This window comes from Hydractinia symbiolongicarpus, chromosome 4 (genome assembly GCF_029227915.1).
Source record: "Hydractinia symbiolongicarpus strain clone_291-10 chromosome 4, HSymV2.1, whole genome shotgun sequence".
NCBI classification, from domain to species: Eukaryota; Metazoa; Cnidaria; class Hydrozoa; order Anthoathecata; family Hydractiniidae; genus Hydractinia; species Hydractinia symbiolongicarpus.
Genome location: NC_079878.1, coordinates 24,349,686 through 24,368,842, shown reverse-complemented (window position 1 = coordinate 24,368,842; position 19,157 = coordinate 24,349,686). Strand labels below are relative to the sequence as shown.

Genomic DNA, 19,157 nt, shown 5'->3' with positions numbered 1-19,157 from the left:
AGCCTTACTGCAAATGTGGCGGCATTAAGTTCAAGTCTTGGAAGGGTTTGTGGCTTCGTTGATGCAACTCTTCCCTTTGACATCACGAGGCTTATTTTGGCAGGTTCAGCCCCAATCCTCAAGTAGTCAACTGCGCCATAGGCCTTTTCTGATGCGTCTCCAAACAGGTGCAACTGCAATTTGGTTGTAAAATTCGTTTTGTAGCACCTTTCGATTTTGAATTTCTCCAAGGATTGCAGACCATGTTGCCATTTTTTCCATGCAATTTGTATAGTATATTTCTCGCAGAAACATCTTTCCTTTGGAAATATAACTGTGTTTTTTAAATTATTGCACCATTCCCCGAAACAAAAACTATACACGTTTTTTACAAACCTTGTGCGATATTTCATGTTCGGCTTCCAAAAACGTTTGCCCTCTGTTAAGGATTGTTATAAGGCTTTAATGACGTTATGGTATTATTGTTTTTTTTAATACTTTAGGAGAACGATTTGTTATTTTTGACCAGTAAAATAAGACCTTAGCTACACACATAAAATGTTATGATTGTTATCTCGGAAATCAATTTTTTTATGTATCAGCTCACATATTTACCATGTACCAAGGGCAGTAGTGAAGTAGCTTTTATTTTTCGATATTTCCCATGGATTCTCACAAGTACAGAAAGTTAATCGCAAAAACATCGGCTGAGATTGACGAGGAAAGCTATCTATCTAAGGCACTGCAACTTCAGGTGCAGGGCCAATAGACAAGATGGAAGAACTACGTAAAGTTTGATCTTTCATGGAAGAACATCCTAGCAACTCCTCCTAATCTCTTATCTTCCTGCCTGCAATCCACTTACGATGTTCTGCCATCACCAAGTAACCTAAGGAGGTGGAAAATAAATACAGAACCATCATGTTTCCTATGTCACAAAGAAATTTGCACTTCTGCTCACATTCTTGGTGCTTGTAAAACTGCTCTTTCCCAGGGTAGATATACCTTTAGACACGATTCTGTACTTACCCATTTGGTAGAAACTTTGAAAAAGTTCATTTTTGAGCTTCCTTCTGAACCTCCTAAAAATTGTCAAAAAATAACCTTTCTGAGAGCCGGGTCAAAGGCACATACAAAATCTAAAGTGTCAGGTATACTGCACCTGACCAAAGATTGGAACATTGTTGCTGACACACACTCGAACTATGTGTTTCCTAGCCATATTGCCATTTCTGAGCTTAAACCGGACCTTGTGTTATATTCAAATGACCTTAAGCGCGTTATTATTGTAGAACTCACTTGCCCATGTGAGGAAAACATGAATGCTTGGCACTCCACCAAATTTGCCAAATATTCCTGTTTAATGAATGTGATTATGTTTAATGGCTGGCAAGTTGATTTCTTCGCAGTGGAAGTAGGAGCAAGAGGATATTGTGCAAGAACCACCACTGCCTGTTTAAAAAGAATGGGTTTCACCAACAAACTTGCTTATTTCACTGCAAATGATCTCGGCAAAATCAGTATGAGGTCTTCTTTTTGTATCTGGCTGGCACGTAAATCCAATGTTTGGTCAACTGACTCCTTGATACAATTACCCAAATCCAAGCAGGCTTTGCCCATTGTGGAGACCAAGGGTGTTTCATCTCGCCGAAAGGGGCCATCTAAAAAGGTTAGCCAAAATAAAAATGACACTCAACCAATTAGTGTCTATAAAAACTATAAAAACATCGGTTTTTTAAACAAAGGCAACACTTGTTACGCCAACGCCATTTTGCAAGTATTAAGTACCATTCCAACACTCTGGTGCCAGAGTGGGTCAGAATCGTTTCATTTATCACCTATTGCGAGGTCTATTTCGCTTAACATGGCGAAGCTGAAGCAATCATTGTCACCTGTTGACCCTTCGAATTTTCTCTGGGCCCTTGAACGTCAAATGCACTATGATGGGAAAGTGGACTTCCAATTTAATACTCAGCAAGATGTAGTAGAGATTTTGTTTGTGGTTTTGGACGCCCTTAAGGGATTTTCCCCGATTGCTGCAGATAAAATCTCAACTGAAATCTCAATGTCCGTAAGCTGTAACACCTGCCTGTGCACCTCGGTAAATGTCGAAATGCAGGACATTTTAACACTGCCAATGACATCTAAAATCCAATCTTGTGTCAGCAAATTTTTAGAACCTATAAATTCTAACTGATGGAAACAAGTGGTTTTGTCCGCAATGCTTTGCACATAGAGAGAGTACTAGAGAAACGCAAATCAGCAGGAGTAGTGAAATCTTATTCCTGCATCTTAAAAGGTTTTTAAAACATGGTGAACATCTGGTAAAAGACAACAGAGTTGTTGAATGTGTTTTTCTTTACGTGACTCTCTCCTGCAACTACCTCTCGTCAGTGATACGGACACAATGTTTAATCAGAACTACTCATTGTTAGCAACAATTAATCACTCCGGTACGTTAACCGCAGGTCATTATTGGGCTTATGTTAAGGATCCTGCCACAAACTCTTAGTACCACTGCAACGATAGAGCGGTTTGCAAATGCTCTCCACCTATTCTCAACAACAATTCATGTTATATTCTTTGTTACGTTCGCTGTTGATCCGCTTTTTCTTTCTTTCTTATACATTTATCATTACGTTTATAAAACCTGTACTTCCAGGGTCATGGAAAATGTAAATTCGAGCGGTTTTATATTACCCCAGCTAGTTCATTCGAACCAGTTTGCCGTCAATACCCAGAGGGTAAAGAGTTCAGCTCACTCTTCTCTGGTAACTTAAAAGAAGCTTAGTAAGGGGGTTTGCTTTCACCTTGTCTGTGGGTGTAACGACCTAGTCTAGTAAACTAAACTCATCATTTTTCCCTTTTTGATATTTTTGATAGAGAAGAGAAAAAAGAGAGTTTAGAATAACCTACCTTGACAGTTAACATTCAAACTGACATCTGATTTCAAAATCAAAAATATTAGCCACTTAAATTTCACAGTATTGTTTTTAAATATTCGCATAATTATTTTGGAAGTCACTTTAAAACATGGCGGATTAAAAACAAACATTAATTAGCTTAAGGTAGCTAGCTAGCTATAGCTGCGACTAAAAGACAAAAAATTCTAGCTTTAGTCAAATAAAATCGCTAGAAATGGCTTAAATACTAAAAAAGAATAATGGAGTTACCGCATAATAATTTTTAATATGTTTGAACATTTAAAAGTATCCCACCAAACTCACATTTATTGAAAAATATCAGTCAACGCACATGCAGCTGCCTGCTTGATCAATCGCCATTTAAAACACCTTTTAAGCGATGACATTTAGATTGAACGTTGTTTACAGTTGCTTGGTTTTCTTTTCTAAACAAGAAGGAATAGTATCTTATTCGTGTTAAGCATGGAAAAAGCATCCACATCTCGAAATCTTGATAGATTATTTTCCCTCACAGCACTCTCCTTCTGTGATTAAAAGTTTGAAAAAAATATACAACTGTATACTGTAATAAGGTTTTAACCACCGCGAGTGAGTGGAGTAATGTCTTTAAAGTTCAAGCAGGAAATTTAAGAAAACACATGGAGCGCACATGTACAAAAAACAACACTACGATATGAAAAAACCCTTGTGTCTGGAGTTGAAAGAAGTATGACTTCATGTCGTCTTTGTTTGAAAGAATATAAAACTGTAAGGAAAGTAGACATCTCTTGTGGCCTATGGAGTTGCAGAGGCTGCACAAAATTGGCTTCCAACTCCTTAATCGTGATATTGATAGTGTTAATAATGACGACAGGAAAAAAAAGTGTGTAAATAGATCGGTGTGTGACAAGTGCTATAGAGGAATAGGAGTACTGGAGAAAGCAAAAGAACTCAGATTGAGGTGGAAAAACTGTAGATTTAAACAAAAATGTAAATTTGCTGACGATCAGGTAATTCATGAGCGATTTTTTTGTGTTATTCTTTTCTTTGCATCGTTGATACTATATACACTAGTTTTTTTCATAGAATGCTTCAGAACTAGATTCCTTAAATATCGTAGTTGAAAACGAGTGCAAACAGGAAATGGCAAGAGTTGAGCGTGACAATTTAATGACAGACGTCTCTGTCGATGCTTTAGTCAATTTTAACGAGAGAGGATGGAAGAACTTTGCCCAATCCTGTCGGCTGCCATAAGAGGTGCAGTAGCTGGAGAGAAAGGGTAAGATCGATGACTGTCCAAGAGATACGGAGAGCAACAAAATGTTACGAATATGTTCTATACGCTTAATATTTTACAGGGTATATATTGGACAACAAGTGGCGTGTTTCGGAATCCTGTTCAAAGCAAGATATCATAAAAGCAGAGCCTGTATAGTCTCGCATCGCAATGACCAGCTGTTCATTGCCGCTGGTGCTAAGAAGCGGGCGTTTAAATGGTTCAATGCCCTTGGTGTAACCAATAGTTATCAAACTGCATTGAACAAAAACGAGAAATTAGCCTGTAATCATGACCAAGACGTTAAAGGTTGGAAAAATATGATAGAATCCAATGATCCGGAGAGTGTTGGGTACCAGGTAATACTTTTTTCTCTAGTAATTCAGAAACGTGGCATTTCAAATATAAGCTGCATATATATTGCATGTTGGCAGATTATTGGCGATAATCTAGACTACGAAGTTAACGTCAGACACCAAGGAATCAACAATCCCAATAGGAGTCATCACTGGTTTCATTACATAGCTGTTAAAGATCGCGTGCACCCCTCTCAAGGTCATTTTCAAATTATTTATTTTTATGTCAAATGCAATAAATAGAATTGGCTTAAATTTTATAAATATGTTTGGGTATATCATGATTGATTGATTTAGATCCTAAAAGTTTTGAAGATTACAGGCGTGCAAGTGTTCTACCAGATAACCACACGCTCGTGATGTTGGCAGATAATTTCAAGCACTTGGTAACAAGAACTATCGTATCCTTCATACCAGCGTTTGAATCTTTCAAGAAACATACGCAGAAACATATAGCACATCCATTCGTCGATGAAATGTCGAAAAAATCAGAGGTTGTTAGTCTTGGACTGTTGTTGGAGTCGGAAAACACGGCATCTGGAATTACTAAGATCTTACGTCATATACAGAAAGAATATGTTCCACAAACGATAAACGAAAACGGAAAATTAGAGGTCAGTAAATTCATAACAAAATTATATGTTTGCCTCGCCGTTTTGACATAAAAAATATTCTCTCTTTTTTCAGATACTTCAACCGATTCCTTTTGGTGGGGACCAATTGACTGAGGAACGTTCTTATCAACATCATTCGCGCTTTTCTGGATGGCGATACCAGCTACGATCGTATTGAAGGTCTACAACCCAAATTTGAGGACTGGCACTTGAAAATGACTCTTTACGAGGTATCAATTTTTTTTTTAACTGAAAAATCTCGAAATTTTGATGGAAGTGATATCACTTTCACCTACTTTCCCGATGTATCAGACAGTTTAAATAATAAAGTGTTTCGTTATAACAGGTCAAAGATTCGCTTTTTCGTAAAGAGACATCAGGCGCAGAGTTTGGAACGACACAGTGGGCGATGAACGTGTTACGTACAAGGAATGCTAAAAAAGGTCCACATGCTGCAATGAATGCCTACGGTGAATTTTCGGATAAAGAATTAGATGCACAAATAGTCGCTATTACAATGGAGCACTTCAACATGGCAACATTTGAAGGTCTTTATGTTACAAATTATTCATGCAAATTTATATAAATTGTTTACTAAATTTGAAACTTATTTCTTCATTAAGATGACCCAGTACCGACAAATATCAAAACAGGATGTGAGGAAGAGAAACGAAAATGGATTTCTATGCATGTTGAAGATATAATAAAAAGGTAGATTTATGTGATAATATATGTTCAGTAATGTCGTGACTAATAAAATTACATTTCATCGTATACTAAATAACAAATGTCTAGATACACAGTGGCATATGCTGACAACATAGGCAATGTAAGAGAAAAACTTAAACAAGAAGGCATAAGAAAGCTGAAAATATTCATCTGCTCCAAAAATGCTACTGGAGAATGTAATCATTGCCCCTTCAAATCCGCACGTACGAGGGATCTTCATGAGAAACTGAAGCATAACATGGACAGGTCAGATAATGTATATTTAAATGTAATTATTATGTGAAACCCATGTTCAGTATATATATCGTACCTTTACAGTTAAAATAAAAATAAAAATGTTAAAACTTTTATATTTTCATAGACGCGAACCTGATGTAATACAGCAGCCTATTATAAAGGACCACGTCCTATGTTATCAGAAAGCCTTGTTCACTATCAATCTGCTACTCAAGAACTTAATGATGCAATAAGACAGGGAGATGGTGAACGATTAATCGAAAGTTATAAGTTGGTTCTGCTTTACTTCAAGGCAACTCGGCATCATAAATACGCATACACCATCCTGAAGTTGTTATACCAAATTAGATTGGAACCGGAAAATGCATTCAAGTTGACCTGGGGAAGGTTCATTAATACACAGGGATACAAAGGAAGAAATATATCAAATGATCTTCACCTGGAACATTTAAATCATTTTTTAAAGGAATTACTGCGTTCATTACGTAGCAACATCAATGAAAAAAATGCTGAAAGGGTGTCGTATACATTACAAAATATGAAAGGTAAAAAATATTACAGCTATATGTGAAATACTACTATAATACAATGTAAGATACTATCTGTTAAGAAAAAACATATATTTTATTCAAAAGGAATTGTTGACAACTTGGAAAGGTCACTGGATTTGTCTGAGGTCAAGGGTCATAGAAAGATGCCATCTACTATTGAAGACGTAAAGAAGTTGGCACTTGCATATCATCAGGCTAAAGTATTTAGAGAAACACCAGGAAGAGAATATGAATCGTTTCCAAATTTTAAAGAAACAATATTATGCTCAATAGATGCAGATCATCTACATAAGTGGTTATCACAGAAAGAACACGATTTATTTACTTTTTCATATTTCGTTTTTTGCATTATATTTTATAACTTTGTATATTGTACATACTAACTTAATAAAGTAGGACATTTTGGAGATTGAAATAGGGCCTATCTTTTGTGATTTGTTATTAAAGCAATTTTTAGTAGAGTTTAAGTTTGAGAATAGGTTCTAAATTCAGTTTGTCATTAAAAAAAATCAATAGTCAAGTTCACTGTCATTTGACTCATGTTCAGAGAAATCTGAAAATTCAGGACACTCTAGATTCGTTTTATCAACGATTTCCATGCTATCGTCACATTCTTTGTGAACATCTGGAACTTCAATATCGTGAAACACATCATTGAGTATTAGCATAAGTTGCTTGGAAGTATCTGTACCCAGATTGAGATTATTTTGTATATATTCCATTGCATTTATGTAGGGTAAATGCAAAACAATTTCATTTATACAACTCTTTGATAACCCAGTCATCACTTCTCCAGGCACTAGTAACATTGGTTTGGAACATATAGTTTCATGGTACTCAACTAGCATATCTTTGACAAGTTGTTTATCATATTCTGAAACTTCACGTATAATCTTTTTACCAAATAATTTGGATTCTTTTTCTTCTGTTACAATTTCAAAGGGAAACAACGGACATTCATCACACTCACATTTCCTTGCACAAAATGAACAACAGTTATGGCCAGGTGAGAAAGGCATTACACTGTTTCCGTCTTCATTGAATAGAGTGTACAGTGATGTCCTCAAGCAACTCTTTTCATGGCTCTGAATGTAGGATACCATAGAATTATTTACATTTCCTCTGCCCTGTGGAAAGACATATAGTATTGCATGGCAAAGTCCTTCAATGTTCCGTCCTGCTCGGCCAACCTGTTGGCAATAATCAGCGGTGTCATATGCTGGACCATAATGAACAACAAATTTAACGTTCTTCATGTTAACACCACAACCAAGTGAACTTGTTGCAACTACCAACCGAATAGTACCTGTGTCTGATGTCAGGGCTGATAAAACATTCGATTTTTGGGCTTTCAATGTTCCAGAGTGAAATAAGGCAATTAAGTCGGTAGATTTCATACCATTTCCCAAAGTTTCTCGTTCAATCATCTTACGAACGTGGTAGTAAACAAAACCACACAAAGTCACTGATCGACAGTAAATTATTACTTTATGTGTATCAGAAACCTCTGATAAAAAAGTGTCAACAATCCACTTCAGACATTGGACATTTTCCCTACTGGAAATATTCAAAACACACAATCGTATATTTTGTCTGTCACTACATACTGATATTACTCTCAGTTTTTTTTATAATCCGCAACTTCCGATAACAAGCTGGGTCAAATCAACATCCACAGTGGCACTGAGGGCAAGAATAGGTAAATCTTGACGACAGATAGACCGCATTTCACTGATTCTACCAAATGCTTCTCTGAATGGCTTGTCCTCATTGCTCATTGGTGAGGCACCCCTAAGATAAGAATATATAAACATTATAAAGCTATAAAATAAAACTTGGTTCAAAAAATGGAAAACGTTTTCATCTTTTACAGAGAGTGGCAGAAAATGAGCCTGCATCTGCATGTACAGTAAAGTTCATGCTGTTTTGCATTAAACTACACTCTGTTTTCTCTCGCTAAAAACTAAAGGAATATCATGGGGTCAGATTTAGTTATATCTAGCATCATATTATGATGGAGGATGTTATTATACAAAACATACATTCTGAAAATGCTTTCTTTGCAGCTTTGGGGCACCAATAATAAAAACACCATACCATGACACTTTGTGTACTTCATCCACAACAAGGCAAACAGCATTGTCCAGTACAAATTTAGATGAGAGAAACTGTCTCCACCTGGCATTATTAAGCCAAGATTCAGGTGTGCCAATCAAAATATTGAAATTGCCAGATATAATATCCCCATAATCATCGCAATCTAGTTTGGAAGCCTTTAATCCTAACGCACTTAACGAATTTGCACATGAAACTTGATCTTGGATTAAAGAAATAAGAGGAGAAACGACTAAAACAAGTGGTGAAGGTGCTATATTTAACTCCAAACACACACTTGGTAAAAGTTGGTAGATTAAACTTTTACCATAAAACGTTGGAAAAATACACAAGGTATCGACTCCATTTAAAATATTTACCACAGCTTCTAATTTTTTGGGTTTAATTGAAAAAGAAAGTGGAACTAAAATGTTTGAGATGACTTTTGAAACATCCGAAACAGTCGCCATGTTCAATGAAATAAATTAAATCCATAATTTTAATCATCAGCCTCACTATAATATAATTAAAAGGGTGTAGCTTTCTTTATTAGTTTAGTTGATACGGCCACGGATCAACAAAATTGTTGCGCAACTGCCCTGCAAAAATTAGCCAATCAGAAAGTAGCAGTTGCATTCCCACGGTAGGTTAGTCCTGTCTCTCTTTTCAGCGATAGCGCTAAAAAAAAAGCAGGGTTAAAAAAGCAGGACAGCGCGAGAGCAGAAAAGCTAGACAGGTATCCTGTCTAGTAACGACCCCACTTTTTACCCCAGTTCAGTAAGGTGCCCAAGTTTACTAACTTGGTCTTCAGGCTTGACAACCCTGCTGTCCTTAGTCAAAATATGTACAGACTGGTCCTGTCATGACAACCTCCTGTGTAAGGCTGAGTGTTGGGGCCCTGTAACACATGTGGAAAGCTACAGCCAGAGTCACAAGTTCTGGCGCACAGGAGGGTTTTATATAATTCTTTTTTATATTATATATTTTGACATATACATTTTTTCCATTTGTGTTTGTTCTGTAACCAGTCCGTTTATGTTGTTAGCTCTGTCTTGTGTCGTATAGACGAATTTTAATGTTTACATTTTTCGGCACTTCTGCGCATGCGCGGCTTGCCGTAAAAATCGACAGGCAAAACATTAGCCGCGCCTTCGTTCTTTCATAAGGAAGTTATCGAAGAGGGAAGACGTGTTGTGATAGTTAGAGAGAAAAAACTTAAAATTATTTAAAATATTCGTCGTAAACGTTGAAGTACTGATTGTGGAAGGATGCCTGATAGTTGCTGTGTACCGAATTGTACGAACAGACGCAAGAAAGGCGATGGAAGTGGTGGTTTTTTTCGAATTCCTTCGAAGATATACCCAGACGTCAGAAAAAGATGGTTGACTGCGATTGGCAGGGTGGATTGGCCAGAACAGCTAATTGGAAATGCTAAAGTATGCCATCTGCATTTCATATCTGGTATGTATATTCATTTCTCTTGTCCATAAACGTTTGAAACTCCCTCTTCCCCCCTCTGGGTGAGGCTTCCCTGTCTCGTATTTACTACCGCACTGAGATTCTTTCACTCCCAGTAAGTCAATGTTTTGCACATCTAGTCACTGTGAATATATGGAATATTCTATTCTTTTTGTAGGAAAAAAATCAAAGGACCCACTGAGCCCTGATTTTGTGCCATCAGTTTTCGACCGAATTGGGAAAAAAATGAGTGAGGAAAAAAAGAAAGAGAAACAGGATCGATTCCAACGTGCACGTCTGAGAGTTAAGCAGCGCTCAAATCTTCCTGTTGTGGAAGAGCCCAGTGAAGTTTTGGAACCAGAGGAGGAAGAGCTAAGCCCACAAGATATGGAGATTGAAAAATTAAAACAAAAAGTGACAGAAATAGAGAATGTTGTGAAAGAAAAAGAAAATAACATCAAGGAAGTGACTCGAAAATACTGTAGCATCCAAAATGAACTTGTCAACAGGATGGCTGAAATCCATCAGTTAAAAAATAAAAACAATTTGTCAAGAAAATTCCAACTAAATTATGGACATTTGAAAAGTCACAAAAATTATTTTTATTTTTATACTGGATTGGACGTCGCTTTTTTTTGGTCTTTTGAAGTTTATGTGCTTCAGAGGTGCAGGGTGTGCTCTTTTTCTAGATTTTTTCCATGAGCATAATTTGCTTCTGCAAGCTTTTTTGTTTAACTCCAATGTAGCACAAGCAACCAGTTTGAACAAAAGGGCAGCAACATGACTGCATGCCGAGCCAAGGCTAAAAGTAAAAATTTTATTAGTCACTTCAAAAAGAAAAAAAATTGTTAGTGAAGAAGGAAAGCTAATGTGAATTTTTACCCAGCAACGCAGGTACAATTTGCTGAAAGTACCCATCCACTTGTGTGTAAAATGATCCATACATCATATAGTTTTTGCTTTTGTCCTTGTCTCTGACTAGGTAGTACGGAGGATTTAATGTAGCAAAATTCAACGTCTTTCAAGAGGTGGCAATAAACATCTTGAACATGCCCAGAAAGATAAAAGTTGTAAGCTTCTAAGGATTTATAAGCTTTCAAAGATTCATTTGTAAATTCACTGGGTGTATGGATGAGATAGACATACAAATCCATATGCGTAACATCGGGTAGCAATGATACATCGTCGCTCCAATCTTCTCCCTTCAGTGAAAAAGGGTCGCGTAGGAGTGTTCCGTTGGCAAGCGTGAGTTTTTTTGAATAATGCTGTTTATCTTCACTTACTAATTTCGAGAAGTATTCGGTCGACATATTGGAAGTGAAGACCACGAGGCGGCCGCTTTCGTTTTGTCGCATTATACTCTGTACAACTCTTGGTCTGTGTTTATACCTCGCATACATATTTTGGGCTGTATCAATTACCCACAAAAATTTCCAAGGCAAGGATATAAAAACGTCGCAGTTTAAACGCAGCTATTTAGTCGAACACAATGCAGGACTTGCTTACTCGCGTACTCCTGGTGTGTAGGCTTGTAAAGCCGAAGTAATGGTCGAGAATAAAAGCCCGCGATGGAGAATATCATTAAAATCTTAGTAACGGAGTTCATAATGGTAGTGCAAGTTTCGATCGAAAGGTTTGTTTAGTTTTTAAGCGATTTAAAACGATCGTTTAATAAGCAATTACCCTATTTGTTTACTATCTTGCCTGCCATTTTGCCTGTCGATTTGCGCAGAGGCTTGGGAACTGGTTATGTGACGTCACACGGAAATTCGTCTATTGTTTGTGATTGAAGGATTGTTTTTTCTCTTTAAGATTTTCTCAGTGAATAGTTATAGGTCCAAGTTGGACAGTACTCATGCTTGTAAAAAACAAGAAAGTGTATTCAGCACCTTCTTCTGGGAGCTTAATCACAGTTTTATTTACATCCACCGTCCCTGTAGACAAGATACTTCAGTGCAGCGCTTGCTGTATTGTAAACCTTTTTCATTACTTCGCTCCAATACACAAAATCGTGTAGCAAAACCGTAAGTGTTCTTTTGTCGCAGAATAATGCTAACGTAGGCACCCGGAACCTCTCACTGTGTTTAAGTTGAGAAGATATTCCAGTTCTTCTTTGATAATGAAATTATTCTAATACGCAGTGGCTATTCATACGTGACCGTACTTCAATATTTTTTTTTCTATTCGTACGGGAAACTCACGTACTTTATTTATTTAAAATGAATCTGGGGAAATTATAAGAAATTTAGAGAAATTCACAGTATGTATATATTTACAAAAGAGCATTCTTAACAATCTTTTTCATGTTTATCTGATTTTATGGCTGCGATGTGTATACGCAGCAAGGTTTGCAGAACCAGCTCCTAGCTGCTGGCATTTTTGTTCTGCCAATACAAGATAGATTGCACCAGCACAGACAACCATCACATCCCACAGACGTTTCGTCGGAAACATCGTTGTTGCAAACTTCGCAAAACCATTTCTTATTTTTTGTGTTTTTTATAACATGCTTCCACGCAGCTTTAAATCGATCTTGTCTTGATCAGACAGTTTTGGATACAATTCTGTCTGCATCATTTCCTGGGTAATTGTTTTCTTTCCAGATAATATGACTGGAATGTCTGCTGTAGTCTTTTCTTTTAGTACCCATTCTAACATTACTAAAAATAGAGAAAATAAAATTATAAATAAAGAATATACACAAAAAAGCTTAGTAAAATGAAGTTTCCACAACTAACATTTAATTTTATCATTGGTCGGCAAATTAACGAATGGTACCATCTTTTCTTTTGTTTTTCTGTTGGGCAGGCCAATAGCCGTATAAAGCCCTTTCGGTCTTCCTTTTTTGCACATTTTTGGTGGCAATTTGATGAGGGAGAACCCTAAATTAAGAATTATTTTTTATATAACAATACGCTAAAATTAGAAAATTGCAGAGAATTATAGACTATAGTACTTACGGTTAAAATTCGAATCGTTATTATCCTTAAATGGCTTCGATTTAACAAGGATTTTTACACCTTTCACCTCACAAAAGGTGTTTGAAATAGTTGGAGCTGAATAAAAAACAAGTAATGTAATTGAGGGGTAACAATAATTGTTTAAATGGATCAGTACCTTCTATTACCATTTGAAATTTGTTTCTTAATTTCCAAAGAAGCTGTTGTTGTCGTAATTGCGTGCGACAGTAACGTATTTGCTACCGTTGATCCTATGGAACAGATGAATATGTAAATGTATTTACTGTTACATTGTTACTCCGCTATATGGTGCAAAAGCATGGCGGTTTTAAAAAGAATACCTTTAACCTGTGTTTGTCCAAGTTTAGGCAACTTCGATTTCACTACAATATATAAATTAAAAGATAATGAATAAAAATTAAGAAATCAATATCATATCAACTATTTTGTCCAATACATTTAATCCAACTTACAATTCGGTTTTCTTTTTGTCCTGCTTTTTCATGTTGACTCCCTATAATAGCAATAATTTGAACTTTACAATTTTAATCGTTTCAAATTATTTAAACAGTATCTAACAATCAACGTACATTTTCTTTTTCTAAACACCACTGTAGGATCAACATATCCTCCTTCTTGTATGTAATTTTCGGCATCGACACGATTAATCTTAAACACCCGTATTGTGATTTCTAATAGCAACTCGGGAATCAATACTTTTGTTAAATATTCAATTGGTGCATCAAAGATTTTTGTCTGATTTCATCATATCCATCAGTATCTCAATTTGATGTTCTGTGAATGCACCACTTGCAAATAAATACCCAAGTTGATTCGGTCTTACGTTTAAGTCAGAGGTTCTGAAGTATATTTTATGCCACCAACCATCCGATTTTCCATTTCTAGTTTCTATTAAGCGTTTTTTACTAGCGACATACAAACGTGTCAACTCTGTCTTGCATAAAGCTGTAACTGTCTTGTCCATGTTTTTTAACCGTTTTTCCTTCGCATCTTCAATTTTTTCGACTTTATCACTCTCCTCACATCCATCCTCAATCAGATCATCTAAAAAATATCGCATAAAATGAAAAGAAAAATACAAGAACCATCCTCACAAATGTCAAGTTTGAAATGTTGCACTTACGTGATGAAGGAAAATCCAATGAATCAATTGATATATTTGACGAGCCAGATATACAATGGTTGCTTTTAACGAGAGCTAAGAAAGCAATAAAAAATTTATATCTAAACTATCATAAAATCAAAGGTAGGTAGATGATCTCTACGCTTCTTACGTTTTTTAGAAACCAGTGAAGAAGGAGTTACAATACCGCAGTTGTGTACAACTGTCGACGGTGTTGTTGATATCAAGTTAGCTAAATAGATAAAGAATTAAAATCAATAGAAAAACTTGAAGTCTCGTTCCTTCAAGTAAAACTATATAGACACTTCTTACGTTTTTTAGAAACCAGTGAAGAAGAAGTTACAATACCGCAGTTACGTACAACTCTTGAAGAAGATGTTGTTGATATCAAGTTAGCTAAATAATAGATAAATAAATTAATTCATGCAAACGCACACCAAAAGTGGTCATTTTCTCCGGAGTATATACCTGTGTTGGATGATTTACTAAATTCAACTTCATCAAGGATAACTTTCACACGTTTTCCGTCGCGAATATATTTATTGAAGGCCTTTAATTCGGTTAAGATTGAATGAAAGTTGCTAGAGCCTAGGACAGAACCAGCTGCAGCTATTTTTTTTGCCAATGTCACTTAACGCCCGATATTGTTCATCAACACTTCTTGGTTTATTTTCTTGATTTTTTTGGGAACGTGTTGCTATGATTTCGGATGTCGAGGGACTAGCATGATTTGAAAAAACTCTATGATTGTACTTGAAGTGCTTCAAAGTGCACCTAGCTGGACATAACTCCTTCGCAAAAAGATCTTCATGTAGTCATTTTCTTAACTTGAAAATGTGCCTGCATGGTAACATTATAGAGTGATAGAAATTACATGCACTTTTGTTTGTATTATACTTTTTTTTCGTTGCACGTTTAGCTGCACTCTCTATAGAACGAGAACTCCTGACATAAAGTTGGATATAATTAGTTTTTTCATGACTACAAATTGCTTTATTTAACTGCTCGAAGCTCGAAAAACTCTGCCCGACCTCCATCTTCTTTCGTCAGCATAGAAGTCCTATTCGCGCTTTTTTGCAATTGAAATTGTAATGGAGTTGAAAAGGCTGGTTTCTACTACTAAAACTTTCCTCATAACAAATTGAAATTTCATGCTAAGTATAATTTTTTTTTTTTTTTTTTCATGAAAGTAGAAAGAAAAGATTTTACGTACGAAGAAAAGATATAGAAAATCGCAGATATAGAAAAAAATAAAATAATAATAAAGTACGTGAGTACGTGAGTGTCACCTACGAATAGAAAAAAAAAATTAAAATACGTGAGAGTCACGTACGAATAGAAAAAAAATATTAAAGTACGGTCACGTATGAATAGCCACTGCGATTCTACTGACGATAACAATAACTATAGACCTATATCTATATTGCCGGTCATCTCAAAAATTCTCGAAAGGGCAGTATATGACCAAGTCATCGAATATCTTGAGAAGAACAACTTACTATCTCAGTATCAATTTGGGTATCGTCGTCTCAGATCAACAGATTTGGCTGCTAATCTATTGTTAGATGACATTAGAAAGGAAGTTGATAAGAAAAAATACGTTGCTGCAGTTTTCATGGACTTGTCAAAAGCCTTCGACACGGTTGGTCATAGTATTTTAATTGAGAAATTATCAGCTTATGGTATACGTGGTAACGAACTAGAATGGTTTTCTGAATATTTGTTTGGGAGAAAGCAGGAAGTAGTGGTAAATAACATCAAATCTGACCCACAACCAGTGAATTGTGGTGTTCCGCAAGGGTCCATACTCGGGCCATTATTATTTTTAATTTTCTTTAATGACTTTGATAATGTCCTACTTAAAGCTAGCGTTATTAAATTTGCAGATGACACTGTTATCTACTTCTCAAGTGAAAGCTTTCTCGTCCTTGAAAATGTATTAAATGAAAAACTTCTTGCTTTTGAGACATATCTACGAGAAAATGATCTTGTTATTAATTTAAACAAAGGGAAAACAGAATGGATGATATTCGGGACGAGTAAAATGTTGAAAAGTGCTGAAGGAAAAATATCATTGTCATGTAATTTTGTGGAGATTAATGAGACGAAAAGCTACAAGTATTTGGGATCAATTATTGATCCTAAGTTGTCTCTAAATAACAACTTCGACTCTACATACAAAAAAGCATCTGGAAGACTCCGTTTACTGACGAGACTACGATCCGAAGTTGACGATACAACTGCTAAAAAGATTTACGAAACAATGATAACTCCAATCATTACATTCAATAGTATCATCAATTTGAACCTGAATAACACCCAGTTGAACAAACTGCAGTCCTTGGATAGACGTGCCAGAGTAGTAACTAACAACAACAGTTTACAACCCATTTACGACAAAATTCAACGAAATGCTTGTAATGTTGTCAGAAAATGTATTGATCGTAAAACATGCTCAAATTATTGGAACCACTTTCAGCTGCTAAACCATCAAAGACTGACTCGAAACAATTCTTTTTCGCTAAAGTTACCAGCAGTACGTTTGGATATGGCTAGAAATGGTTTTTACTATATGGGTGCCAGTATATATAATTCTTTACCAATAGATATACGAAGGGAGCCTAGTTATATGAAATTTAAAAATAAATTGGATAACCATATTTTTTAATCGTTTGGGCTACTTACACACTTTATTTGGACTTTGAACCCTAACACAATATGAAGCTCTTAAACCTTGTCTAGTCTTTCTTATTTATATGTTTTCACCTCTGTTTCTCACCCTTTCTACTTGATGTTTTTAGATACTGCAAGCTTATGACATACGCGGTTTTGAATTAAAATGTTTTTTGCCGATTATTCATTCGACATTTAAGAAATTTATTCTGAAATGTATATCCTGGGTAAATATTGATGATAAATAAATAAATAAAAATAAATATGTTAAAAACTCCTAACCCTTCCAATTTCGGCTTATTTTTTCCTATTTCTTGGAGCAAAATGGGCACATTTTGACCACTAGACTTCAAGTTGAGAGAAAATCTGATCTACAAATGCTATGTAAAAGTAAACTTTGCTCCTTTTTTATCGATGGAATGTACTTTTCAAAAACCCAAAAATCAATATAGAAGGTGTTGCGGAGAGGTTGTCAAGGCCAAGGCAAAGGAACGGCAAGGCAGGGGTCGTATTGGTTGTGATTGAAGTAATCTTTTCTCTTTAAGATTTTCTCAGAGAATAGTTATAGTGTTATGATATTTGTCTTGTGTTTTAATGTTGTGTTACCTATTATATTTGTAGATTAGTTCAATTTTAGCTTCTTTGAGCCATTATTAAGCTGGCTATTCACTACAATCAAAGAAGCTATATTTGATCAATAAACATCATGGAGCGCTATATGAAACCGAACAGACTGAGTGTTGATCCTAGTGCTGCGGATGCTGACAGAACTTATAAACATTGGTTTCGTACGTTTGAAAACTTTATACATTCGTTAAGTGGTCCTGAGAGCATAGCATTTAATAAGTTGAACCTTTTAATAAATTATATCGATCCGAACATATACAAGTATATATCAGAATGTGATGACTTTGAGAACGCAATACAGACATTGAAGGAACTTTATGTAAAACCAAATAGTGTAATTCTTGCTAGACATGTATTATCCACGAGAAAACAAAAGGCTAGCAAAACTCTCGACCAATTTTTGAATGAATTAAAAACCCTTGCTAAAGAATGCGACTTTCATCCTGTGAGTGCAGAGGAATATAAATCGGAAATGATTCGAGATGCATTTATTAATAGACTTTCCTCTAATATCATCCGCCAAAGGCTACTTGAAAATAGGACACTTGACCTGCAAACCGCATTTGATAAAGCTCGTGCCCTGGATGTAGCCCAGCAGAGCTCCAGTGTTTATTCACAGCAACATACATTCACCGAAATTACAGCTGCATTGCCGTCAAACTTAGACATTTCAACGAAAACTGACGCATCGAATAAACCCTCGAACCAGGGTTTTTGTTGTTTTTGTGGTAACACACGACACCCACGAAGTAAGTGTCCGGCTCATAAAGCAATTTGTCACAAGTGTAAGAAAGTAGGTCATTTTGAAAAGCTCTGTCGCTCTACACCAGCTGTTGCTCCAATACCTAGTTATGACGATGATTTCTTTATCGGCGCCATTACAGCCCCAACAAAGTTGTCACCAGTTTTGATAAATGATACATACAAAGCAGAAGCATTAATTGACAGTGGATGTACAGACAAAAGTTTTATTGGTGAACGATTGAGCAAAACATTGAATTTAAGAGTAACACCAGCCCCTAGCATGGTTGAAATGGCTTTAACCGCATTATCCACTAAATCAATCGCTTATTGCCAAGTATCGCTGGCACCTAAAAATCGTCTGTGATATATGTCTGTGAAACTACATGTATTGAATGGTCTTGTGGCTGATGTTATTCTTAGTACCGACTTCCAAGAGCAACATAAACAATCAAGTATGGAGGAAATAAACCACCTTTGAGCGTTGTTGCTGTTACTACAATGAAAACATCCCCTCCTAAACTATTTGCACATTTAACTGCCGATTGTAAACCAATAGTGTCGAAATCACGAAAATATTCAAAAATTGACCAGGATTTTTTCACATCAGAAATAAAACGCTTATCTGAAGCAAAAATCATCGAACCGAGCAATTCACCGTGGAGAGCACAAGTACTAGTGGTTCAAGAGAAAACGGAAAGGCGAATGGTTGTTGATTATTCTGAAACTATTAATAGGTATACGCAATTAGATGCCTATCCTTTGCCAAAGATAGACGAGATGGTTAATAAAATAGCGAAATATAAGTATTATAG

The 19,157-nt window shown here is 35.9% G+C and overlaps 6 protein-coding genes across 6 annotated transcripts; 4 read left to right on the top strand and 2 right to left on the bottom strand.

Moving 5' to 3' along the window:
• Window positions 1-3,585: 3,585 nt before the first annotated feature.
• On the top strand, window positions 3,586-5,306 carry LOC130642357 (uncharacterized). Its single transcript, XM_057449442.1, has 4 exons — window positions 3,586-4,517; window positions 4,593-4,713; window positions 4,812-5,128; window positions 5,202-5,306. Exons 1-4 carry the CDS (start codon window positions 4,203-4,205, stop codon window positions 5,304-5,306), a joined length of 858 nt encoding a protein of 285 aa, XP_057305425.1. The 5' UTR covers window positions 3,586-4,202.
• Window positions 5,238-7,383, top strand: LOC130641971 (uncharacterized). The gene is made up of 5 exons (XM_057449022.1): window positions 5,238-5,358; window positions 5,475-5,676; window positions 5,752-6,103; window positions 6,219-6,639; window positions 6,730-7,383. The coding sequence occupies exons 4-5, from the start codon at window positions 6,267-6,269 to the stop codon at window positions 7,026-7,028; spliced, it is 672 nt and encodes a 223-aa protein (XP_057305005.1). The 5' UTR covers window positions 5,238-5,358; window positions 5,475-5,676; window positions 5,752-6,103; window positions 6,219-6,266; the 3' UTR covers window positions 7,029-7,383.
• An 890-nt stretch (window positions 7,384-8,273) lies between these two features.
• LOC130642355 (ATP-dependent DNA helicase RecQ-like) lies at window positions 8,274-9,634 on the bottom strand. The gene is made up of 2 exons (XM_057449441.1): window positions 8,743-9,634; window positions 8,274-8,436 (listed from the first exon to the last, which is right to left on the bottom strand). The coding sequence occupies exons 1-2, from the start codon at window positions 9,207-9,209 to the stop codon at window positions 8,274-8,276; spliced, it is 630 nt and encodes a 209-aa protein (XP_057305424.1). The 5' UTR covers window positions 9,210-9,634.
• A 155-nt stretch (window positions 9,635-9,789) lies between these two features.
• Window positions 9,790-12,310, bottom strand: LOC130641970 (uncharacterized). Its single transcript, XM_057449021.1, has 2 exons — window positions 11,080-12,310; window positions 9,790-10,999 (listed from the first exon to the last, which is right to left on the bottom strand). The coding sequence occupies exons 1-2, from the start codon at window positions 11,595-11,597 to the stop codon at window positions 10,762-10,764; spliced, it is 756 nt and encodes a 251-aa protein (XP_057305004.1). The 5' UTR covers window positions 11,598-12,310; the 3' UTR covers window positions 9,790-10,761.
• LOC130642354 (C-terminal-binding protein 1-like) lies at window positions 10,008-10,715 on the top strand. Its single transcript, XM_057449440.1, has 3 exons — window positions 10,008-10,200; window positions 10,376-10,662; window positions 10,707-10,715. The coding sequence occupies exons 1-3, from the start codon at window positions 10,008-10,010 to the stop codon at window positions 10,713-10,715; spliced, it is 489 nt and encodes a 162-aa protein (XP_057305423.1).
• Window positions 12,311-17,680: 5,370 nt separating the features above from the next.
• On the top strand, window positions 17,681-18,709 carry LOC130642352 (uncharacterized). The gene has a single exon (XM_057449438.1). The coding sequence runs from the start codon at window positions 17,681-17,683 to the stop codon at window positions 18,707-18,709; it is 1,029 nt and encodes a 342-aa protein (XP_057305421.1).
• The last annotated feature ends 448 nt before the right edge of the window (window positions 18,710-19,157 follow it).